General features: G+C 36.1%; 1 protein-coding gene across 2 annotated transcripts; it reads left to right on the plus strand.

Moving 5' to 3' along the window:
* Window positions 1-26,085, plus strand: FAM174A (family with sequence similarity 174 member A). Of its 2 annotated transcripts, XM_087815083.1 has the most exons (3): window positions 1-631; window positions 12,377-12,511; window positions 24,938-26,085. In XM_087815083.1, the coding sequence occupies exons 1-3, from the start codon at window positions 192-194 to the stop codon at window positions 24,939-24,941; spliced, it is 579 nt and encodes a 192-aa protein (XP_087671209.1). In that variant the 5' UTR covers window positions 1-191; the 3' UTR covers window positions 24,942-26,085. The 2 variants fall into 2 exon arrangements, with proteins under 2 accessions (XP_087671209.1, XP_087671210.1); XM_087815084.1 differs by lacking the exon at window positions 24,938-26,085 and having other exon boundaries at window positions 12,377-12,515.

Raw genomic sequence — 26,085 nt, forward strand, 5'->3', positions numbered from 1 at the left:
ATGTACGAACTTCCGGTTTCCCGGCCTCTGTCGGCGCTGCAACTGCTGAAGCCGCAGCCACCTGCCGCGGTCCGGTCTCTTCCCGGGCTTTGGTCGCTTCTTCCTCGTCCTGCGTCGCGCCCATGGTCCCTCCTGGAGCCAGGGCGGCGGTCCCGGCGGCTCCGGCGTGGTGAGAGGCTGGTCCGGGGACGATGAAGGGCCTGCACCGCAGCTGCTGTCTCAGCCGCCTTCTTGCCTCGGCCCTCCTGCTGCTGCTCCTGCTACCAGGGTTAAGAGGGCCCTTGGCGGTGCTGCTGCAGGCGGCTGAGGCCGCTCCGGACTCCGGGCCTCACGACCGTGGGCCGCGGACCCTGTCCCCGCTTCCGCCTGGCCCCACCGCCGCCCAGTCCCCGCGCCGCGCTCCGGCAGAAGCGGCGGGGCCGCGGGGCGCCGAGGGCGGCAATGGCAGCAGCCCCCGGGCAGCGCATTCGGCGGAGGACGCTGCTGGGAAGGCGGGCGAAGAAGGCTCGGTGGGTGGCGGCCTCGCTGTGAGCCCCAACCCCAGCGACAAGCCCATGACCCAGAGGGCCCTGACGGTGTTGATGGTGGTGAGCGGCGCGGTGCTGGTGTACTTCGTGGTCAGGACCGTCAGGTGAGGCGAAGCCTCCACAGGCCGCCCTCAGGCGGGATGGGCTGCCCGGTGACCTGGCCAGGCAGCTCTCTGTGCCCTGGCGGTGCCCACCCCGCCCCCGCTCTCAGGGCGCCCGCCTGGGTGAGAGAGAGGTGAAGATGACTGTCTCAAAAGCCCGGGGTACCTTTGGGACAGTTTAAACCACCAAGTAGTTGCTCCCTTTTATTTATAAATTAGTACCCCACCTCCAGCTCACTTTACCTTGCCTCAGAGGGCAGACTTTCCCTGAAGAGGGAGTAACCTTGTACTCAAACCCTACGTAATTCTTCTCTCTTTCTACTCTATATACTGCTTGCTTTGTCAGGTTGCCTATTGGAATGCAAACTTCTTAAGGGCAGGATTCCTATTTAGTAGTGTTTGTTAAGTCCAAGAGTTCTTTGCATAATATTGCCACTTAATAGGAAATCAATATTTATTTGAGTGGATTAATAGTATTGCAGAAGGATCTTTGGTTATTTTATAAAATGTAAAAGAAGAAAAGTTCTTCCTTAGTAGTGGCCTTTAATCTGCCACCTAAGTGATTAGATTGTACACTCCTACATTCCACCATTTTTGACCTGGAAAAGTGACGATTTTGTATGGTTCAGTCTGTGTCATACTCCCTATTAATCAGAAACATTTAGCATTCATCTTTCATGGCACAAAGTATTTCAAAGCAAAGTGTTTTCACTTGCATGGTAAAAGGAATACTGATAACTTACGCAGCAAAGGGAAGAATGTCATAAATATCCAGTTTTAATACTGTAGCCAATGTTTAATATTCTAATAAAACTATAAGCATATTGACTTTAAATTTACAAATATTTTAATTAGTATATGGATAAATTTGATATTTCACACAAAAAACTTTTCTAAAATGAATTCACTTATAACTAATAATTCTAAGTCATTCAAAAATTTAAATTTTGTTACAGAATAGTTTTTAAAGCCTTATTATAGGATGCTAGATTGTGGAGTTATTTAAATTTCAGATTTGGAACAGATACCACCTAAATGACACCTTTCACTTTTCATGTGAGGAAGCTGACCCAGAATGGTAAAGTGATTTATCTGGTGTCCCATGGGGTCTAATGATAATCTATGATTTTACAATCCACTGTTGGCTTTGTTTGATTTTTTTCCCAGTTAACAAAGTGTCTGTGCCTAACCATTGATCAACCTTTTGATTAAGTAAACCAAATCATTATGTTGTAAGTACCAGGCTAAGAATAAAAGTAGATGATTGCCACTTATTTTTCTCCTACCCTTAATGCCGTATCAAGTAGAAAAGGAATTATATAATCCATTTAGTGATATTTGTTATTGTTATCAATAACCTCCATTTCTTGTCTTCCTTTATTACTGATGCAAAATTGTTTTATGGCATCAATCAGTATATTAAAATATTCCAACCATGTAGTAAGATTGATTTGGGAAAATCTATAATAGAACCTCTTTTAGTTGGGTTAGTTGGGTACCACCTCTCCGAAGAGCTGACATATTAGAGCCAAGATATCACTGTTACGAGGAGCCAGACCAAAGAGCTCAGGGAGTTTCCGCCTTTATAAAATAGAGTAGATGGTAGGTTTGCAGGAATGCACTGGTTTATTGTTTTCCAAACTCACTTTTTTTTTTCTTCCTGTAACTACTACCCTCTATTATTTCATGTATTTATTTAAACTAAAAGTTTCCTCTTAAAAAATCTATTATTTTGTGAATGGAAAACCAACATCCCTTGGCTTAAAAGCTGATTAAAAAAGTACAGTGTGAGCCACTGGTTCTAGACATGTGGTACAGGGAGCCCTGGGGGGTGAGGGAACAGGGTTCTCTGAGACCTCTTCAGGGGATTTACAAGATCAAAATTATTTTCAAAATAGTACTACATTCTCTTACAAGTGTATAGGGTCCAAGAAGTTCACTTATATAGTTTCAAATTCTACATTGCAACTAACTTTTAAGAAACCACCTCTTTTTGAGTTCTGGTGTGGTAGCAAAAAAGAGTAAACACTAGCACCTGAAAATTCTATTAAAGTAGCCCTCCCTTTTCCAAGTTCATATCTAGATTTTCTACGTATCCTTCAACCAAACAACACAAAAACCAGCGAATCCAGGCCCACTTTCTTTTAAAGGGGAAGTTAGAAAATGTTTGTGGGGTGTTAAAGGTCATATTACCACCAAACTGAGACTTTATTCTTGATATAAAGAAAGATTAGAAGAAAATTGAACCAAAGATTTTTTTTTTTTTTACTCTATGATTGTTATTTAATGCTGTCTATATACAGTTGACCCACGAACAACATGGGGGTTAGGGATACTGATCCCACGCAGTGGGAATTCTGAGTATAACTTTTGACTCCCCAAAAATGTAACTACTAATAGCCTACTGTTGACCAGAAAGTCTTACTGATAACATAATCAGTCAAAACATATTTTGTATGCTGTATATATTATGTACTGTATTACAATAAAGTAAGCTAGAAAAAAAGAAAATGTTATTAAGGAAATTATAAGGAAGAGAAAATACATTTACAGTATTTTTTTTAAATCCCCATGTAAGTCAACCTGCGCAGTTCAAACCATGTTCTTCAAAGGTCAACATTAGTTCCTTTAAAGATACAGAGTACCCTGTGTATTATGTTTCTTATAATTTATGGGTCTTATGATAACTTTTTTTGGGTGATTCTTTTTATTTTGCTTCTACCTTATTTATAATTGTATATATATATGGTGTTGGCAAAAGTAGGCTTGCAGTTTTTGGTATGTTTTCGCATACTCACAACTGTAAAGCTACTTTTGGCCACCCCTGTATATGTGTAAATGTTTATTGCTGTTAATGTTTCTGTCTTTCTTTCTGTAAAGCTTGGAAGGGCACTGTGTCTTCAGTCTGCTTCTGTTGGGTACCTCACTGACATGTGTGGCACTTTGCTGATAGAAACTTGATTTACCACCCTTATCCGTTCAGAAGAGCTTATGGGCAGAGGAATTTTCCTTAGGGGACTAGGGACAGTGGGCATGACAGCTTGCATGATAGCATGCCTTGTGCATTTTTCTAGTGTTAGAGATTTCCATCTTCTTTAGTGGCAGGGCCCCAATGTGTAAACGAGCTAAAAGCAGCGCTGCACTGATTGGCAGCACTTCCACTGAAGCCTGGGACTCTGAAGCGTCCAGTATAAAAACAGTTGTGTTCATGAGTTTGGGCTGCTGAAACTCTGAGGAGAGAAAAAGGTGAAAAAGATGCGATGATCTAGACGGAGATGGAACCACTGAGTTAAGCTGGGAAAAACAAGTAAAATGAAGCTGTGAGAAGTTAGTGGGTTTAAAAAAAAAATTGTGTGTGTGTGTGTGTGTGTGTGTGTGTGACACTTTGACTTTTGATTGAAAACTGCTGAGGAAAAAAACAAAAACATGATTAATTTATTCAGAGTGAGGGATTGCTAATAGAGCCTGCCTGAAAGATTCTTAAAAAGAGAATCAGAAGGAAATACATATCTGGGTGATGGAAGATTGATAACCTAACTCAGAGAACTAAGGTGCTAAGTGTCTTATCAGTTAGGAAGTTTTCACCTAGAAGTAATAGAATTCCAATTAAAAGTGACTTTAATAAAAACACATTTCTTTGTTATTTATCATGAATATGAGTAGGCTCAGACTTGGTTTGTTGGTTTTGTGAGATTATGAAGAATTCTGGCTTTTTCTATCCTTGTCTCTCCATAGGGTGTTTACTTTAGTTTTTAGCATTATGTTCTTACACAATTAGTGTCTCAGCCAGGAAAGAGGGAGGGGATCCTGAATATAACTTTATTTTCCTATATTCTTTTTTCAATAAGGGAGAAAAATCTTTTTCCAGAAACCTCACTACTACATTTGTCTGAACTGCTTCATCTACTCAACTCTAGACAATGACTACCAAAAGGAAAATTACATTTTCACGATTGGTTTACACCAATAATTATAACCATTATGTATCTCTTAGGGCTGGACTCAGTTGCTGCCTAAACAAAATCAGTTCTGTTAAGGAAGAAGAGTTTCCTTTTGGATAAACAACTAGATTATGTTACAGTGATCAAAACTAAGAGATGGTCTAACCAGAAGAACATAAATGTACTTATTAATGCAAGTAGCTACCAAGTTATTACTTTTTACCACAAAAGGATTAACCAAAAAATATGTCCAATCTGCTATAGTGTAAGATCATTGTACTGGGGATCAGAAGGCTATTTGGTAGCTACTTTTGTGACCTTGGTTAAAATTACTTTGATTCACTAGGAATACAGTATGGCTTAATGTTTAAGAATCCAGGCTTGGGAGTCAAGTTGCTTGTATTTGAAACCTAGCTCTACCGTATGTTTTTCCAAACTCTGCCTTTCTATGTGTAAAATGAGGTACTTACAGAATTGTTATGTGGATTATATCAGGTAATGCTCCTCAGATAATGCTCAATGTTTGATGTAAGTGCACACTCAGTAACTATTTTTAGTGATTTTTTTAAAAAAAAAATCTACGATTGGAGTCGTAATATATTTGGGGAGTTTTACTATAATATCTAATACCTCCCCCATACCATGCTGTGTATGGTATCTGACCTCTGAAACTATAATCAGCAAGAGGATAGGTCTAACAAGGTTGGGAGTGGGGGAAAGGAGATTATAAGAGAAATCTGGAGGGGTTAGTCATAGAATTAGTCAAAGGCCAGCTGGGATAAATCTTGAGGTACTAGGTTGTAAAGAGGACTTTAAAGTTGCTTGGGAAGTAAACCCATGCTGAACTCTTAAAAGGGGAGGTCAGAAGAATTATCAAGCCTCACATCCCAAGGTTGGGACCTAAAAGAACACTAGGAAATTCATGTACAGACACAGATTGCAAAAAAGCTATGTGCTATGTATACATTTTCATATAGGGTATTTCATAGCCAAGCTTTATAACACGTACTTTGGATTTACTTTATCTGGGGGTATCCACCAGAATCTCATCAAGTGGAAGACAACTATAAGCATAATAACTGATAGTATGTGCTGAATTACAAGGAGCTTGGTGAGAAAAGGCTATCAGAGGGAGCAAGACTGAAGTACCCTAAACACAGACAAACATACGATTTTTTTGTGGAGGGGTTGTTAGCAGTGAAAGTTTTACTGTAGATGACCAGTGGCAGGATACTTTCTTGGGGGAATCTCCTATTTAGTGCTGCACTTGGTCAAGGTTGTGACAGTGACAGAGCTTGGTAACTGAGAGGCCAATAGAGAGGATCCAATAATAATTATGAAAAGAAGACAAAGGAATTCAAAAGCACAGTAGTTTGAAAACTTTACTTTGGAATCAGTACCTCTTGAGCACCACTGCTCAAATCAAAGTGGAATAATCATAATGATCCTGAGAGATCAAAAACAGTCAAATGAACTCATTTTATCCTCTACAGTAAGGAAGGGGCATTGCTAGTATTGGATATGGTTTCCATGTAGAATGCCGATAATTTTAAAGAGAAAAGCAAAAACTCAGTTTAGGTTTTGAAAGGATAAACTTATTTAGTGAGTAAATGAAAGATAACTACGTGTTACAGTATGGTACATTTTCATACCCAAAAGATAAACATGCAACTTCACAGCACAACATACAAGTTGAATATTGGTTCTAATTTATGTAGTGTATGAGAATCACCTGGGCTCTACCTAAAACACCCTAAATGAGAATCCTACAGACTTAGAGTGAGTGCATATTTAATGTTGAATCATTTTAGTACTTTTTTGTTTGTACTGAGTCAGAAAGCTATTATCTGTATTATGGTTTAAAAATTGGCCAGCTCCCCTAAATTTTGCTGTGGTATGTTTCTGGAGATAATGTTCTTTCAGGCTTTTCTTAACCCAAAAGTGAAGATTTGCATATAAAGTTATAGATATCTTTGTTATACAGAGAAAAGGCAAGATATATTGTGAATCCATATATTTCAGTTAAGTAATTTGTTTAACATATTCATTAGGCATCTGCTTTGTGCCAGTGCTTGTGTGTTGTGAGTGTAGTAGTGAGCAAGAACAGATTTATATTCTGCTTCCATGAAACTGATGCTCTAGTAAGACAAGTATAAGACATCTTTGTTTAGTACTTTAAAGGAGTATGTAGGTGCTATGGAAGCCAATAATAGGTGTTTGTGACTGAGCTAGGTTGATAGGAAAGAAGGCTTCCCTAAGGAAGTGATACTTGAGCTGGAGTTGAAAGATGAATAGGTATTAACAATATTGTAGTGTCTGGCGAAGAGTGTGAGGCCAATGACAGAAAGCATGGCCATTCTAAAGGAATGAGAAAAGGTATTGTGGCTGGAGTGATGAAATTGAAGTAGAATGTAGAGTGAAGAGCTAGGTGAGGCTAGAGCGGTAACTGAGCTGTCCTGTGTTGAACTTTGTGTGCTCTATTACAGAATTATTACTTAATGCTGAGCAGTAGGAAACCATTGGAGGTTTTAGAGGATGGAAGGGAGGTTAGTGGGTGACCAGAGCAGATAAAAAAGACAAGTTTGAAGCTATTTTAATAGTCAAGGAAATTGATAGCAGTGGTGAGCACTGTAAGTGAACTTCAATGAATCTCAGGAAGTGCAATCAATAGGACTTTGGGTTTGCAGCTTCATTTTAACTGATTGACTTTGTGAACACCCTATCTTCAAATAAGGTCACATGCTAAAATTTATCAAGCTTATTACTTTAGTAGTTTAGTTCTCTTTTTCTACTGTAGCTTTTACATGTTATTTTAACAGAAATATTTCTTACCAATCAGAGTGTAATGAAACATTGAGGAATCTGCATCTCTCTATAGGATAGCTATTAGAATAATAACTTGAATACCTGGAAGAGATCTGATCAAGATCATTTACCCATGCATGCCATGTGATGAGTGAATGTGACTCAATATAATGTTAGGATTTCAGCATGTGAATTTGGGGGGACACAGACCCGTAACATACTCTTGTCTCTTATTAGTGTCTACTTATTGAAAAACTTGAGTAGACAACTGATGGATTGGGTTTGGGGAATGAGAGATGAAGATGAGAAAAATAATTTTTACTACAATTGGAAATATCCAATTGTCTTGGATTTCTTGATGAAAGTCATAGACAACTAAAATTGTGGTTCACTAATTTTTAATTCCTTATGTCACAACGCCAAAAAATTAGTTTATATCATTCTTCTTCTTTTTTAATGAACTAAATAAACTGACAAAATAGAAACAGGTATATAGATGCATGGAACAGACTGACAGCTGTCAGAGTTGGGGACATTGGGGACTGGGTAAGAAAAGATGAAGCGATTAAGCAAAAAATATGTATACATATAATACACAGACACAGACAACAGTGTGATGTTAGCTAGAGGGACGGGGCGTGGGGGTACGTGGAAGTGAGCAAAGGGAGCTAAAATGGGCATGGAGAGAGACTTTACTTGGGCGATGGGCACACAATGCAATGTGCAGATGATGTTTTGTTGGGTTGTACACTTGAGAACTATGGTTTTGTGAACCACAGTCACCCAGTTAATTCAATAAGAGAAGGGAAAAATCTAATTAGTTCAAATTAATCGATATAACAACTTACTTCTATCATAATATAATGAAGTGTGCCTTTCCTTCAGGTTATTTATTTGGATTTATATACTAAAATTTACCGAAAGTCAAAATAAATATATAAATAATTTATTCTTGGTTACTAATTCACTGCTTTGCAAAAAAATAGTCAAGAAAAAGTGTTGCATATCAGTGGTTGTACCTTTAGTTATTAAGATGTACTCCGCTTCATCTTTATGTCTAATCACAGAGGGAGTATATGTGTATAAAATATACAGTAAAATATTCCTCAGCCTAATTTTGAATGTGCTATAGAAGAAATTAAGGATTAATATCACTTACATTATTCCATGGTTAATAATACCCTACAAAGCCTTCGGTTAAAAGGGGAAAAAATAGTAAAGTCAAATGGGTACAGCAAGTTACAGCAATTTACCTTGGTCTGTTTTCTTACTTTCACAGAGTAGTAAAATGAAATGGAGTTTTATTCTGTTGTGTTTGTTTTATGTGGCCTCATACATTTGTACATAAAATTTTATCAAGCTTACTTTAGTAGTTTAGTTTTATTTTTCTACTGTAGCTTTTACGTGTTATTTAAACAGAAATAATTCTTACCAACCTGAGTGTAATGGAACAGTGAGGAATCTGCATCTGTGTAGGATAGCTATGTGATCTAAGGGATCTGATCAAAATCATATTCCTGCACATGCCATGTGATGAGTGAATACAATCCAATTTAGTAAACCATTTAGCTATTTTCTTTAGCCCTTTTAGGCCTCCATATTTTCTTCTTTATGCATTTATAAATAAAGTCCCTATTTTTCGTTACCCAAGAACCAACAAAATTTGTTTTCAGATAGCAGTATGCATTTACTGTGTCTAGTGGAAAAGTGTGCATGTCTATAAATTATACATATGTAATTATTAACACACATAGACAAGTTTGGGTATCATGAGCTTAATGGAAACATTCATTTGTAAGAAAAGAACCATAGCTGTTAAAATTGCATGAATTTAAAGCCTCCTTTACTCTTTTGATTAAAAATAATGACAAAATTATCAAACAAGACAGAAACAGACTCACAGATAGAGAGAACAAAGTGAAGGTTGCCAAATGGGAGGGAGGTTGGGGAGCTGGGTGAAAAAGTGAAGGGATTAAGAAGTACAAATTGGTAGTTACAAAATAGCCATGGGGATGTATAGTACAGCATAGGGAATATAATCAGTAATATCGTATGATGACAATAACTATGTATGGTCATCAGATGGGTGCAAAATTTATTGGGATGGTTACTTAGTAAGCTATATAACGTCTAATCACTAGGGTGTACACCTGAAACTAATATAATTACGTCAACTGTAATTGAAAAATAAAAATCATTTTATTTATTTTTAAAAAATATGTATTTATTGATTTCAGAGAGAGGAGGGGAGAGGGAGAGAGAGATAGAAGCATCAGTGATGAGAGGGTCATCATTGATTGGCTGCCTCCTGCACTCCCCCTACTGGGGATCAAGCTCACAACCTGGGCGTGTGCTCTGACTGAGAATTGAACCATGATCTGGATCCTAGGTCTATGCTCAACCTCTGAGCCACACCCAGCTGGGCAAATAAAAATCATTTTAAAGTGGAAATAAGTAAACTCTGTTTAACAGTCTAAAGTGTTTTTTTTGTTTTTTTTTTTTAATGTTTTTTATTGATTTGAGAGAGAGAGGAAGGGAGAGAGAGAGAGACAGAAACATAGGTTGAGAGGGAAACATCAGTTGGCTGCCTCCTGCACGCCCCCTACTGGAGATGGAGCCTGCAGCCCAGCCTGTGCCCTGACTGGGAATCAAACTGGGGACCTCCTGATGAACAGGATGATGTTCAACCAACTGAGCCACACCCGCTGTGCCACTATACAGGGGTTTTTAAAATTTGACTTATTCTTTTATAAATTAGTAGTGTTTGCTAAAATACTAAAGTAATTTAAATCTGCATTTCCCCATTTATTCAGTGGAAAAGGGAAGAGGAGAAATTATAACTGAATGTTCTTAACTGTTGCTGCCAGGTGGCTTCCTTAACTCTTTCAGTTAAAGGAATACATGCAAAAGTTATTAAATCATGTGGTTCAAAAGGATCAATAGTGACCTATAACACCCTGTACTTTTTATTTCTACTTCCAGAGTTAGTACTTTTATCATTTCTGTTCACAGTTTTTCTGTGAATTACCTTCATAGAGGTTGGCAAACTATGTCCCATAAGGCAAATCCAGTCGACTTACATTTTTTAAGGCCTATGCACCAATACTTTTGTTTTAAATTTTTAAAAGATTATTAAAAGTCAAAACAATGAAGCAATTAAGATGAATATATGACAGAAACCATGTATGACCTACAGAGTCTAAAATATTTACTCTCTGATCCTTGACAGAAAAAGTTTAGGCCTCTGGTGTACATGGCATGTATGTGAGCTTGTGTATGTGCATGTGTGTGTGTGTGCACGCGCACATACATGTTCATTCACACATACATACATACTTGTTAATTTAACCTATTTAATTTTTCACTATATAAGAAAAACTAGCTTATACTACCACCAATCTACCTCATATTGCTAGTTCTTATGTTAGTAAGAACTCTTTCTTTGGTTACATTTGTAGCTTTAAATACTGTACTTTTCTTAAACCTCTATTTTCTGTTCTAGCACCTTTAGATGGGCATAAGGATAGACCTATAGGGAGTGATTAGTGGAAATTATCTTGTTTTTTGTCCAGACTTCATCATATTTTCAAAAGTTTTATCACTGAGACTAGGTACTTTCTGCCCAGAAGCTATCACAATGCCTGATACTCAGTAAGACACTAATATTTCTTGAGTGTATGTATGTATGTGTAGGACAGTTTGTCTCTCAGGGATTCCCACTGTCATGTTTGCAGAGGTGTGTATTGTTTTTTACAGTTGATGCTATAATCGTAGTATTTCTTATCATACTTAATTACATCCAACAAAGTGAATCAGAATTTAAGTAAACTTATTTGTCATGCCTTGCTGAAATATCTTCTGTGGTAATAGATACTTGTGTGACACATTTTCCTTCCTGTGGCATTAAGGTTGTTGCATAAAAAATGACTTAAGCATTGATTGGAGGGTCAGATATGATATCACTCAGACACTCAACAAATACTGAAGGAGCATCTTAATCAATCACACACTGTCCTATAAAGTAGTAATGCTGCGGTGAACAAGACAGTCATGGTTGCTGTCCTTATGGAATTCTGTGGGAAAGAGCCAAATAAACAGCATAAACATATATAAGTGCAAATTGATGTAAATAATTTGAACGAAAAGAACAAGTTATTTGAGAGAAGCGTAGGATGGGGTTCTAAATCATTAGACATTTTCATTTATACAAATAATTAATGTTTAGCATCCTAAAATATTTTCATTACTCTAGGGCAGTAATTCTCAAACTTTTGCAGGCATCAAACTCACATGCAGTCTTTGTTAAAATGTGTGTTTTGGAGCCCCAAGTTCAAAGTTTCTTATTCACTAGGTGTGGGTGGGCATGGGGTTTTGCATTTCTAATAGGTTCTAGATGTTTGTGATTCTGCTGATCCTGGGAAGCACTCCAAGAACCCCTGGTCTAGGATGGTGGTTTTCAGTACTTTGCAATCACTTATAGAACTTCAACAAAATGTTGATGTTTTGTTCCTGTGCTTGGAAATTCTGACTTAATTGTTTGGAGGTATGGCCTAGGTATGGAGCTTTTTAAAATACCCCAGAATTCTGATGTGCAGCCAGGGTTGTAAACTACAAAGTCTAGAATTTGAGTACATATATACATATCATTTCTTAGCAGGGCTGAAAGTATATAATCCTGTAGGGTGGTAAGAGTACATGGAAGAGGTGGGAAAAAGGTTGGAGTAGAAGGCTTCAGTAAAAATATGGCACCTGAACCAAGGCTTAAAGGAGTGTCTGTCAGCACTGTAACTTGACTGAGAGAGAAGAAGTGGTGATGGCGCACAGACATGTTTCATAAGGAACCTAGGCGGCATTTCTGAAATGGGATCATTTTGCTATTGAGAGACTCCTGTGTCAGAAACAGAGGGGATAATTTATTTTTAATTTACCAAAAAATGTAAACTAAGGATCATCTGCACCATATTCAAATAATTTTTATTCATTAATACATTCTATTTAACAGGATGAGGAGGAGAAACCGAAAGACAAGGAGATATGGGGTTTTGGACACTAACATAGAAAACATGGAACTGACACCTTTAGAGCAGGATGACGACGATGAAGATAACACATTGTTTGATGCCAACCATCCTCGGAGGTAAGTGTTGAGCAGTTGAATTCCGGGAATCAGGAGGCAAGTCCTGGAGAAGTAAATTGAAAAAATAAAGTAGAATTTCATTTAATAATTTTTATCCTAACAGATTTTATTCAGTTCTGTTTAATGAAGTTCTTTGCGCTATCCAACCAATAGCTCACATGCACACTGTTTTACTAAAATAAACATAAACAGAATACCGTCCCCAAAAGAAATCTTTATTGTAGATCTCCTTACAGAGATTTGTCCTTTTAACTGCTGCATACTAGGAATACGTATTAACTTTGTGTGGGCCAGGGGGAAGTTAGTAAAGTTGATTTTATTATTGCATTCTGAAGATACTTCGGTGTTAATCTCGGTTACTCTGTTTGTAAACAGTGCTCCCCGGCAAAATTGTGGGACTCACGGTCTATGGCTTGGTAGTGTAGCTATCTATGTCTTTTGTCAGATCTAGCTTCACTGAGTGTTAAGACCTTTCCTAAGAGGTTTGGGTAAGTGAAATTATATGGATATAGAATTTCTTTCAGTATAAATGAACGAGGAAAGGAGGCAATAAAGATTCCATTCAATAGGAAAGGACATTTGGATGGTGGGGGAATTATTTAAATGAAGAAAAACTAGAGTCCAGAATCAGGTACAAATACAGAGTGCAGAAATCTGGGATTTTAAAAAAAAGGGGACTCAACAAAATATTTCTATTAAATTATATCTGTTTGAGGTTTTAGTTGCTGGTAATTCCTTCAATAAAAATTCTTTCATGAAATGCCAGTTGTACAGTTAGAATAGTATTAGAGACTGGATGTATAAACATGAACAAAACATCTGCATCTGTTCATTAGGGACGCAGTCTCTTAGTGAAAACTAACATGAATAAAATGCATCACATAAAAATCTTAGAATATTTGCATATAACTTCTGAAAAGCCCTTTAATTGCCTATAAAGTATTATACAATTCCCATGAAGTCTAATATTGCCAGTGGTTGATTGCTTCTTTAGTGTGAACCAGATGATGTAGCTGGCATGCATTTAGGAGCTATTGTGTTTAATGAAGACTTATCTTTATATACTAGAAATCACAGTAAGAATAATGTGAAATACAGTTGGAAACTGAGGCTGACTGAGGGAATGGCACATCATTTCTGTCATCTTGGGCTCACTCTATAGGAGGTGCTCGTTGAATAGGATGGGGGTGGAGTCTCACTTTTTATACTTATTATTTTCTTTTAGTTTTCTGCAAAGTTTTTACAGTATTTAAAATGTATAGTATTTGCAGTATTCTTTAAAACTAAGTCCATATGAGGTACCTCTTCTGTACATGCACAGAAAGGGAAGACCAAAAAGGAAGTTGTTAACTTAGGAAGTCAGATTTGTTTCCAAAGAAAAACTGAATTTGAACCTTAGTTAATATATTTCATATAGGCTTGACCGAAGACAAAGTTTGTTGTAGGCAGAAACAACTACCTAAAGTTTAGTAGTTGTGAAAGATGGTAGTTTGTTCAGGGAATGCAGCAGACGATGTCTAGAATGCGGCCTGTTGTGTGTGCATATGTATTTATACATGCAAGTTTGGAAGGGCCAGCTGTGAAGGACATGGATGTGCAAGTTCTTTTGGGGGAAATGCAGTTTTGTGATATGCTAAGAAGTTTGGTATTACTTTGCTGTCATTGGAGAACTTTTGATCCTGTTTGTCTGAAGTTTATGTAATCAGATTATCGGATTTGTGTTGTAGAAAAATACCTCTTGTAGTAGTGGGGAAGGTGACGTAGGAGAGATGAAGAGGGGAGGGTCATAAAGAAGGGGACAGATTCCATGAAATATAATTACCTATAGCTATCTTTTATTCTGTATCCTGCCTCATCACAGGTCTTTCTCTAATATTTATCCATCTCCTATACCCCACTCTATGAGTCTTGTGTTCCATTAGGGAGCTAGACATTAATCAGTTAGATAAATGGTGAAGGAATAAGTACAGGGTGGTATAAAGACTTATAGCACAGGCATAGAACATTTAACCGAAAACTAATAGTCCAGAAAATCCTCTTGGAAATGATATATAAGTTGAGACCTGAAAAATTACTAGAAATTAGCAAAGTGGAAAGTGGACATAGGGGTGGGAGTTGGAAAGAGAACAGCAGGCACAAAGTACCAGAGTATAGAATATTTAAGGGACTAAAAGAAGTTAAATAGATGCTATATCATCATGTGTGAGAATAAATAAATGAATGAATGATTTTTGAGCTTTAAATGAAAAGGAAGAGTGATGGGTAATACAGAACAAAGAACCAGAAGGCAGATTGACCCATATTAATCAGTTAGAATCTGTTGGTTATGAAAAACCACTTGGACAATTTTAAGGCAGGGCCAACACAGTCAAAGGTGCATTCCAAAGTTTATTCTGCAGTGGGTTGCAGAAGCGTAGGATAAGGACGAGGTGACTAGAAGGAAGACCAGTTAGGCGGTGCAAGTACGTGGGGTAGTGAGACAGGTGGAGAGGGGTAAATTATCCAAGCTGCTTTGAGCTGTATTACCAACAAGATTTAGGTATTGTGTTTTGAGAGTGAAGGAGGGAGAAATGGTAATAATAATGGAGAAGCAAGTTTTAGGGGTAATGATAATGATAATCATCAATCATAATTCCCATTAAATCCTGAGTCAGTCATCTTGAGTTTTTTAGTAGTATGACCCCATTTACTTAAAAAAAAAAATTTAGAAAAAAACTTTAATATATAGATGTCTAGGTAAAGGAAAAACAGCAAATTATTAACTGCTTTTTTTATTCATTCATTCATTTATCCAATAAATTAATGATGTAGCAGCTATTTATATTGCAGCTATTTAGTGCTAGGTACTGGCCTGTTTGCATGGGAACATTAGAGCAACAAAAGAGAAAAGAGTCCTGACTTTGTGATGCTTAGCCTCTAGTTGGGGAAAGGTGAGATTAGGAGGTTGACAGTTCATTTTTCTTTTTACTTTTCTTTCTGTATCCTCCTATGTTGTTTGATTTTTGTTTCTCCGAAGAGCATGTATTCATGTTACTTTAAAAAGAACTTTTTGTTTGGGAATAATTTCAAATCCTCAGAAAAGTTACAAGAATAACAATAGTACAAAGAATATCCTACAATTTTTATGTAGATTCGCCTGTTCTTAACATTTTATTTCATTTCTTCTCTTGTGTGTTCTCTTTCTCTCTTATAATATAGATATTAAAGAATGCACCTCCCTCATTTTATATTTACCCGATGATCAGATGTTTCATCATAATTAGATTCAGGTTATGCATCCTTAGTTGAAATACTACATAGATCATCCTGTCTCCTTCTCAGGATACCATGTCTGGAGTCACATGTTGTCCATCTGTCCTTCATTAGCAGTGGTAATTTTGATGCACCTGTTCTAGGTTTTGTCTGGTTTCTCTGGTACGCTACTGCTCTTTTCCCCTTTGAAACTAACAAGGAGACATTTTAAATCATGACAATATTCTGCTTCTCGTTAAAATTTCCCCCTAGGTTTAGCACTCATTCATCATGATTCTTGCCTGATCTAATCTTCGCTATTATAATTGCAAAATAATAGCTTTCCAACTTCAGTATTTCCTCTGTATTTACCAATGAGTGTTACCTTCTGTAGCTCAGAGGTTATTTTCTGTGAGGAGATATACAGTCCAAACTCCATTACTTCATTTGAAGCTGATTGAGTGAGCAGGACTCTCTCTGATCTTCCGATGTTGGTGTTAGAGATTAACCATACCTTATACCATCAATTTGTTTTACAGTGCAAATTTATCTTGTGGAAACGATGTATACAGGTCTTATTATGACTCACCTTAATAATACATGATAACCATGTATAATGCCATTTGTTTCTCCCAATAAAGGCAAAAAATCAGTACTTATCTGGAGACTGTTATAAGGTCTTTTGGGGGCCTGAAAGAAGACTTTCACTGGAGCTTCCCAGAATAGGCATATAATGGTAGAAGAAACCATGGAATGGGTAACAGTGGTAGAATGTCTTTAGTGGGATAAGATCAGGGGTCCTGTTACTGAGCCCAGGGGAGAAGCCTGGACAGAGTGATGTAATGGAACTACAATAGGGGTGATTGTAACAGTCACTTGTAAGTAAATACCTACTTTAGTGCAGGATGTGCCAGACACTGTGCTAGGCTCCTTACATGTACTATATGAAATCAAGACAGTCTTGCAAAGTAGCTCCTGTTGCTTTCATTTTAAAGATAAGAAAACTGAGGCCCAGAGAGTTTGAATGATTTAGATTTCTCTTCCTGCTGCAATTTCATTCCATTTGTTAAATACTTATTTGTTTTATACGTATGAGAAGAGTAATGATAAATTCTGTTTGCTTTGTTATCTATACCAGTACTTGCTATTACTCGTTTTCAAATGAGGATCCTAACAATGAGTAATATAAATACTTTTTTTTGCCTACCTTGCCCGTTACAATGCAGAATCGCATTAATCTACAGTATAACTGCTGGTAATTCTTGTTGGATCATCTCTTACTGATGCTGCCTTCATTGTTTAAGTGCTTTCTAAAATTAGTTCCTTCTCATTTTCTAAATGCTGTCCACAAAATAACAGGAAGCAAGTCATTTCCAGAGAGGTAAATGGATTTCCTTGCTTACAATTTTATCACAATATATAATTATCCTTTTGTAGCTAGTTCTTTCTGAAAGGGGTGTTTTTTAATGTGGCTTTTAATATATCAAAGTTTTAATAATGATTATAGTTGGTAGTTAGGATTTGAGATAATTATTTTCACTGTTTCTTTGTATTAGGTTGAACAGTATGAAACTGCCAATATATGGTTTAATCTAAATTTCCTAAAGAGAATTTACTATTTCACATGGAAGAATGCCACAGATAAGGCTGACTCCAGGCACAGTATAGCTGGGCTCTGGCTTCTTTTCTCGGTGATCCCCTTGGTTCTGCCCATCTTCAGGTGTTGGCTTCATTTTTAGGCTAATAGTAGGGTGATGCCAGCAGTATCTATAATCACATCCAGAATGCTAACTTTCACTGGAAGTTAGGCACTAGCTCTCTTGTGGCTCTTTCTTAGCAATGAGAAAAACTTCCCCAGAAACTCTTAACAGAGTTATTTTCCTGAAATGATTTGCTTCCTGTTATTTGTTTTTGTTTTTCCATATCATTGGTTATGTGATCATTTCTAAACTAAACCCTGGGAAGATAATGGAAGTACCATGATTAGTTCAGAGTTATCTTTTAGGATTGAATGGATATTAAGGAGTTAACCACCACTATATCTAGTAATCTAAACATCGAGGTTAATACAGTCAAATTGGGGAGATTTGTAGGTATTTGGAAAAAATAACTTGGGCTACTTGGTTAATATAACTTCTCTTGAATTTGCTATTGATATCCTAATTCTGTATATTAGAGGTATTTCTTTAGTTATGGAAACATTTTACATAAAGGAATTATAAAACTAAAAAACAAATAACAATTCTTTAACTATTGTGTAGGATGTTTCAGCCCTCTGAGATAGCAAATTTGATGAGGACTCTGAAAACATATACTGACTAAAACTTACTTTCATTTTCCTCAAGTGAAACAATATATTTTATGTATTTAATGCAATTAAAAAATATTGGAAGCAAATACTCATAACCAGTCTCAAAAAATGCAGTCTAAAACCGCTTTACAACACAAAAGAATAAATGGAAACAATACCTTCTTCCTATTTTGTTTGATTTCTACCGAACAGTAAAATTATTATTTTACAATGTGCACTAAAGGGCATTTTGACAATCTTGGTAGCAGCTTCTAAAAGCTAGTAATTCTCACTTCAAGGCTATTCTAATAATTTTTGCCAAGTTTTTAATTTTAAAAAAAGCTAAATTTACTTTTTAGCTACTTCTGTTCTGCTTCATTAAATTTAATGTCATATTATATGTGTTTGTTACATTTGTACTCAACATTACTTGGCCACGCAGTATTTTCTGGTTTTTAACATCAGCATATCAGAATCAGAAAACAGATTCAATTTAAGTGTTTAACCAGAAAGCCTCATTTAGAAGATCTTATTTAAACAGTTATACATTTGAAAATAGTTTTAATTTCTAAAACACTACTTTTAATATGGAACATAACACATTATCAGAATAAACACTAAGGTTATTCAAATGTACCTGATTCACTTAAAGGGAACTGTGCTGTCTTTGTCATTACTTAAACAGGTAATAAAGAGAACTTTCACATAGGTTTTTTTGTATGTTTTACTTTTCCTGCAGATATTGAGCCTTAGAAGAAAATTTGCCTTGCTCCATTAATAATTAGACATCACAGTGTACTTATTGGTTAGGAACATGAATCATTTGTGTATTATTTTAACAAACACTATGGAACATCAGATTCTGATTGGTAATGCTATCATCCCATCTCAGTGCATGGTCTAGAGTTACCCTGTCTAATTTGATACCCCCTGGCCATATGTGGCTCTTGAACATTTCAAATGTGACTAGTATGACTGAGGAACTGAATTTTTAATTCTATTTAATTTTAATGTATTGAAATTTTAATTTAAATTGTCATATGTGGCTAGTGGCTATTGTGTAGTACAGCTCATACCTAGAACAACAGTGTTTGATCTGGTTTAAACTAATTCTATTCAATGAAAACTCTTATACAACAGTTTAATTATAAGTTTCTTTCATATAGCAGTTGATTCCTTTCATGAAATGCTTGCTACTTTGATTCAGGATTTATATTCTGCTGTGGTGGTTTGGATTGTAGACCCTCTAAGGAATATAGTGGGAGAGATGACATGGGTGGCAGAGCGTAACCACCCAAAAGGTTGATTTATGTGAATGGGGTTAGGACAGTACAGGAACAAGGACCTCAAGTTTATGGACAGGAAAAATCCTAAACACAATTATTAAGGCATTAACCTTTTCCAGTACTCCCAGGTAGTGTTCATTCTCTAAAGTCCACAGACATTATAGCTTCTTTAAGAAGACCTGGGAATTAAAACACTCCAAGAATCTAGTATTTGCAATTTATTTAAATGAACAAAATAGTAACAGTGCTCTTAACTGCATTAGGACAGTTTTTCCTTTCAAATTTGATTTGGATTTATAGCCATTTTGATAGTTTCAGATTCTCGAATTGGCTTTAAGTTTTCTTGAAAATAATTATATTTAAAGTTATTGTATCATTGTATAATGTGTAGAGACAGCTTTCTTGAAGTTGAGATTTTTCTCAAATTGAGATTTCCATAAAATTCATTAATACTACACACTGCTTTGCCTCATAGAAAATCATGCTTTTTTTTTTTTTTTTAATTATTGTGCTAAGACTATTTAACATGAGATCTACCCTCTTAAATTTTTAGGTGAGCAATACATTATTTTTACTATAGGCACAATGTCCAACAGGTCTCTAGAATTTATTCATCTTGCATTAACTGTAACTTGATAACAGTTGAATAACAACCCACCATTTCCTTCTCCCCTCAACTTCTGGCAACTACCATTCTACTCTATGCTTCTGTCAGTTTATTTTTTACTACCAGTGATAGAGAACTAGAATTACAAAGACTCTCAAGTTTTTCACAAGTTATAGGAAGGCTGCAGTAGTTGGCTACTGGCATCAATTCAGTGGCTCTTCAATGGAGGGTCTACATCTATACAATTTTCTCAAACATTTTCTCATGCTTGCCTTTTCCTTGTTTATATGGGGACTGTAGTTTCATCCATCACATCTATGTTCCAGGCAACAAGAGGGTGGCAGGCAAGAACCCTCAAGGATCGAACAATAGAGTATTTGACATTTGATCTTATCTTTAGATTTCAGTGATTAAACTGGCATGGTTGAGAATACATTGGGAGCCATCAAGGCATTCAGTGTTAAGGTTATGTCTGTTTTCTCATGTGACTATACATTTGAAGTAGATTTGTTTGTACTGGTTCTACATGTCACTATTACATAATGTGGATGAGCAAGGATGTAACATTCTTAATTTCTTTCCATCTTAAATTCTAATGCTGAAGAACTTGAACTTGTCAATTTCAGTAATTATTTCCACCTTACTCATTGTCAATTCAAGATTTAAACATCATTAAAGATTTTCCACACTCCTTTCCCTCTTCCTTTCACTCTAAGTTGATCTAAGTTCTGTGGAAATTTTCACCATTATTCATTTAATCTAAGACATTATTAATTTTAAGTTGTAACACTAAGAAAGAAAAAATACTGTCAATTTAATTATGAAATAATATAGTGATGTTTTTAACTAATGCAGGAATCATGCAACACCAGCCTCGCAATACTACTGCATTCTTCATCCCTTCTAAAGAATTTGGCAATTTCTTCTTCCAAATAGTCTCTTAGAGCAGAAATTAAGAGTTATATCTACCTGAAATATCTTCTCATTTACAAGACATGGTTGTTTCTTGGCAAAAATATGGAATTGACCTCACTGTTATAGTGTCAAACATTTGCTTACCGACATCAAATTATATCCTACTATTCTCTTTCATCTCTTTCTACGTGTAGAATAACTTGCTTCAGTGATGAATCATGATATTATATTTCTTAAGGCATCTAAAAAATCATTAAACTCATTCATTATAGTACCAACAGTGCATATAATTCAGTTGAAGTAACAATAATTCAAAGAGCTTTGATCAATTTTGTGCACATATAGGCAAATGACAGTTATTTAAGAACTACCACCTGACAGCAATTCTAAGATGCCATCAATTGGAACATTCATCCCAAGTTCAAAAATGTTAAAATGTGAAATATGTTTTAGAAACTATGAAATATAGGCCTGTCTGTTGGAGAGGGTACACTTGCAGTCTTGCTTGGTTTGGGGGCTGTGCCTCTATCCCCGCTTTTTCTGCCAAAAGAACCTCTTGTTAACAGGTCCACACAAATTATACTGTGTATTCCTGGCTCTCTCTCCAAGATTCTCTGATTCTTCCAGTCCACCTTTACAACTTAATACATTACTGCTCCAGGCAGCAGGAATTCTTAGCTTTTTCCCCCTGTGCCATGCTAATAATGCTCTACATTTTTCAAACTGCTGTGAGATCTGTGAGAAACTCAGTTAGGGATAGAAATATAAGAGATTTCACTGAGGAGGTGATACTTGAGTTGTAGTTATTTTAAAAAATATGTAAGAGATTTAGCAAAAAGAGAGGTAGAGAGGGAGGAAGGGAGAGGAAGAGAGAGGGAGGGGGAAGGAGAGAGAGGGAGGGGGGAGGGGGAAGGAGAGAGAGGGAGGGAGGAGGAGAGAGAGAAGGAGGGAGAAGGAGAGAACTCCTGGACAACAGTGTGGCTATTAGGGGGTCGGAGGAGGAAGAGAACATAGAGGGGATAGATGGTAGTGGGGAAAAAGGAATAAAACATATGTAAGAGATTAAAATTAGAAGCCTTATGAAAGGGGAGAAAACTGCATTTCAAGCAGAGTTGAAAACATGAGTCGAGGAATGTCCTGTCAGGAGTGTGTGCATGTTGTGAGCCTCTGTAAAACACAGGATATGGTAGGTCATAGAACATCAGTCAGATTTGGGACCAAATCAAGAAGAACATGTTAAAAAACAACATGTTAAGGTATTGGATTTTGCTATTTGTGACAATAGTCACAAATCATCCACTGCTCTGGAATGAAGAAGTAATACCATGAAATTTATTTTCTAGGAAAATGATTTTGTTGATCTTATAAAAAATGAATTAGAGTTAGGAATAAACTAAGGTCCAATCTTTTGACGTAGTTTCAGTTGTTTGGTTAAGAGCTGTCAAAGCAGAAGCAAAGGCTAGCTTAGGAGAGGAAGGAAATGAAGAACAATGACAAGATAATAGTACTCAGCAGAACATAGGCCACGAGGACCTAAGTAGTCAGAGAGGACCTAAGTGCTCCCACTGCAAACAGCCACTAGGTAGATAGTGTTATGATCTTATCAGTTCAGAGAATACAGAGGAAGACCAGTTTAAGGTTGGAAGATGATGGGTTTGCTTCTTGATAGGTTAAAAATATTTCTTATAGTGCATATAGAGGAAGAACATTTTTCTTCAGGATTATTTGGTCTGTAGTTTAGTCATGCCAAGGAGAGAGGAAAGAATGGTGTTCCACATAGCACATAGTAGGTGTTAAGATGAAAACAACCGGGGTGGAATTGTGAGGAAATCTCAGCTCATGGAATACAGTACCCTAAGTAGGATAACAGATTGTACAGTGTGGAAAATATAAGTAGGTGCCAGAAAATGTTGGACATATGTGATGTAATGTATCATAAAAGACAAGTATGCATACTCACATGTTTTGAGTTTAATTATGAATCGCAAAATGCATTTCTAAAACTGTACATCAAGAGATTCTTCATGTGCTAGGAGTTCTAGATCACAAAACATTTTACAGTGCCATTGCTAAATGTTCCTTAGGTGCTCATAAGTGGTAAAGGGGACATCTGTAATCCTTTCAAAAAAAGGTAATTTTTTTTTTTTTTAGCTTTTACTTATTTATTTATTTTTTAACCCCACTGATCCCCTCTAGCCCACATCATCCCACCCCCAGGCCCTCCCCACACCAATGTCCCAGTCCATGGGCCATGCCCATAAACATACAAGTTCCCTGACTAATCTCTCCCCACCCACACCCCCCTCCCCGCCTTCCCTCTGAGATCCCTCAGTTTGTTCCAAGCTTCTATGTTACTGGATCCACTTTGTTCATCAGTTTATTTTGTTTATTATATTCCACATATAAGTGAGACCATTTGGTACTTGTCCTTCTCTGACTGGGTTATTTCACTTAGCATAATACTCTGTAGTTCCCTCCATGCTGTGCCAAAGGCCAAAAGGTCCTTCCTCTTCACAGCCACATAGCACTCCATGGTGTAAATGTGCCACAGCTTTTTTATCCACTCATCTGATGGGCACTTGGGCTGTTTCTAGATCTTAGCTATTGTAAATCGTGCTGCTGTGAACATAAGGGTGCATAAGTTCTTTGTGATTGGTGTTTCGGGTTCCTTAGGATATATTCCCAGAAGTGGGATCACTGGGTCAAATGGCAGGTCAATTTTTAATCTTTTGAGGAAACTCCATACTGCTTTCCATAGTGGCTGCACCAGTCTGCATTCCCACCAGCAGTGATTAGGGTGCCCTTTTCTCTACACCCTCGCCAGCACTTGTAGTTCATTAACTTGTTGATGGTAGCCATTCTGGCAAAAAAAAAAGATAAATTTTTAAGAAATAAACAAAACAGAAAAAAAAAGACTATTTGATAATATAGTTTTTTTGTTTTTTTTACCTTGCTAAATGGAACTACATTTTTTATTTTACTGATTGATGTTTTTCATTATCCACAAAGTTATTATCAAATGATCAAGAGTTTTAAGCATGCAAAGGAAAAGGGTTGTGTAAAATGAGGACTACATATTACATTGGTTTTTAATAACCTTCAACATCCTTTTGGAAAAGCTTAAATTTACCCCCAAATTAAAATGTATTAGAATCTCATTAGCCTATAACAATCTAGAGATTTATTATAGGTTGCTTACTAAAGATTCCAATAAAACAGCAAGTTAGAAGAGAGTATTACTCATCTCATACATATCTCCCACGAAGTTCGAAATGTTGATGATTATAAAGGAAGATTTATTAAGTTAGTGAAAATTTGCATGCCTTTGGCTATTCTTTTAATTTGACTAAATACTTATGGTTGTAGTGGCTCTTATTAGCAAAAGTTCCTTAGAAGCTATGAATTAGACTAAGTAACAATAAAGCCTAAGAATTAAGGTCTATAAAAAGGTGTATGATGAAAATATAACCTTATATTACCATGAACTGATCAATAAAGTAAGAAAATTAGCAAACTTGCCCCACTATATGTGTTTATGGAAAACCTTATCTTCTGTACGGAGCAGAATTTTTATGTTTAAGGAATAAGAAGCCACTTTATCAGTGGGGAGGGGTATTTAAGTTACATATATTCTGTTATTCTGTTAAGATATTTGAAGCAATTTTTGTTTCATAGAATATACTTCCAGGCCTGCAGCTTCAATTAATTCTTGTTTTTGAAGGTTTAGAAATAGGATCAGTTAAGAATTGTATTTACAGAAATTATAAAAACAAATGACTATATTGTATACTTAAGTCAATTAAAGTTATTTGTAAATATTATATGATAACTTGGTAACACTAAGAACTAGCCTTTAATTACTCACCCTAGTTACATATAAAACCTCTTTGAAAAAGTTAGAATTATAATGTGAAAGATAGTATCTCATATAATTAGTATAGACAAAGTCATCATCTGTTTTATCAGTGCCATTCATTATAATTCCTTAGATTAAATACTTTCATTATCTTCTTGCCACTCCAGATCTTTGGGAATATTTTAAATATGTTTAAATTTATTCCAGCATGAGCATTTATAGTATTTCTTTTTTCTTGCAGATAAGAATGTGCCTTTTGATGAGAGGATTTCATCTTTCTACAATGAAGAGCAGAATTTTTATGTTTAAGGAATAAGAAGCCACTTTATCATTGGGGGGGTATTTAAGTTACATATATTATGACAACTTTTAATTTGTTATTGCAATAAGTGCTGTATCATTTTGCTGTCTTTGTATGTATAGAAGTGCTCTTAATGGGCTTAGGATTATTTGGAGTGAACTGTGCTATAATAGGAATCTTTTTGAAAATTACTTTAAAGCAGGTATTTTCTGATCAGTTTTTGTTTCCTGCTTACCATATTATTGTAAACTTTTATATGCTAATCAGATTTGTTTTGTTTTGTTTTTCTGGTTATTTATTTTTTTCTGGAACTATAAATTCCAACAACTAACTGGTGTGTAAAAATAATTTAGAAGTTCTTTATCAAGATATATTTCCCATTTTTGTGGGGAAAAGAAGCCAAATTTATTACTTTGCATTTGGGTCTTTTAAATATTAATAAATGTCTAAATTGTATGCAAACAATAAATACGTTTCAAATTATTTTTAAGTGGCACAAACAGAATGTGTTTACAAAAATAAGCCCGGACCGTTGAATTATATATTAACATATGTATTTTATAGAATTTCTAGAAAATTTTGTCAAAAAAGGGTTATTATATTTTAGCAAATTTTTTATTAAATTAAGATAACTACTTTGATTTGATATTTGAGAAACCAGTGAATTTCAAAGCCATTTTTTTTTGTTAATAGTGTTGAGATAGAAATAACGGCACAAACATTTTAGTCATATTATGGTGTAAGAGAGTAAGGAATTAAAGTAAGTGCATAGACTTTGGAGTCAGACAGATGTGGATGCAAAACTTTCATTATCTCTGAACAAATTATTCAGCCTTATTGAGCTTCAGTTTTTCACATTCTCAAAATTAGAGGAGAACTTACAGTAAAGGCATGGGTCACAAACTCAGTTGCTTCCAGGCCAGGGAAGTAATTTAAATGTGTGTGTCAGTCAGAATAGGCAAGAGCATGTAGTAGTAACAGATGGTCCCCAAATCACAGTGGTTACAACCTAGATTGATTTCTCACTTACTCCGCCCATTCGATATGGACTGTGATTCTGCTCTTTGTTATTTCTCCAGGGCCAAGGC

This window comes from Miniopterus natalensis, chromosome 3 (genome assembly GCF_054644295.1).
Source record: "Miniopterus natalensis isolate mMinNat1 chromosome 3, mMinNat1.hap1, whole genome shotgun sequence".
NCBI classification, from domain to species: Eukaryota; Metazoa; Chordata; class Mammalia; order Chiroptera; family Miniopteridae; genus Miniopterus; species Miniopterus natalensis.

Bases quoted from the DNA above. Each gene is read 5' to 3' on its own strand.
- FAM174A (XM_087815083.1), top strand. From the start codon at position 192: ATGAAGGGCCTGCACCGCAGCTGCTGTCTCAGCCGCCTTCTTGCCTCG. The intron at 632-12,376 runs GTGAGGCGAAGC...TCTATTTAACAG, and splicing joins TTCGTGGTCAGGACCGTCAG to GATGAGGAGGAGAAACCGAA.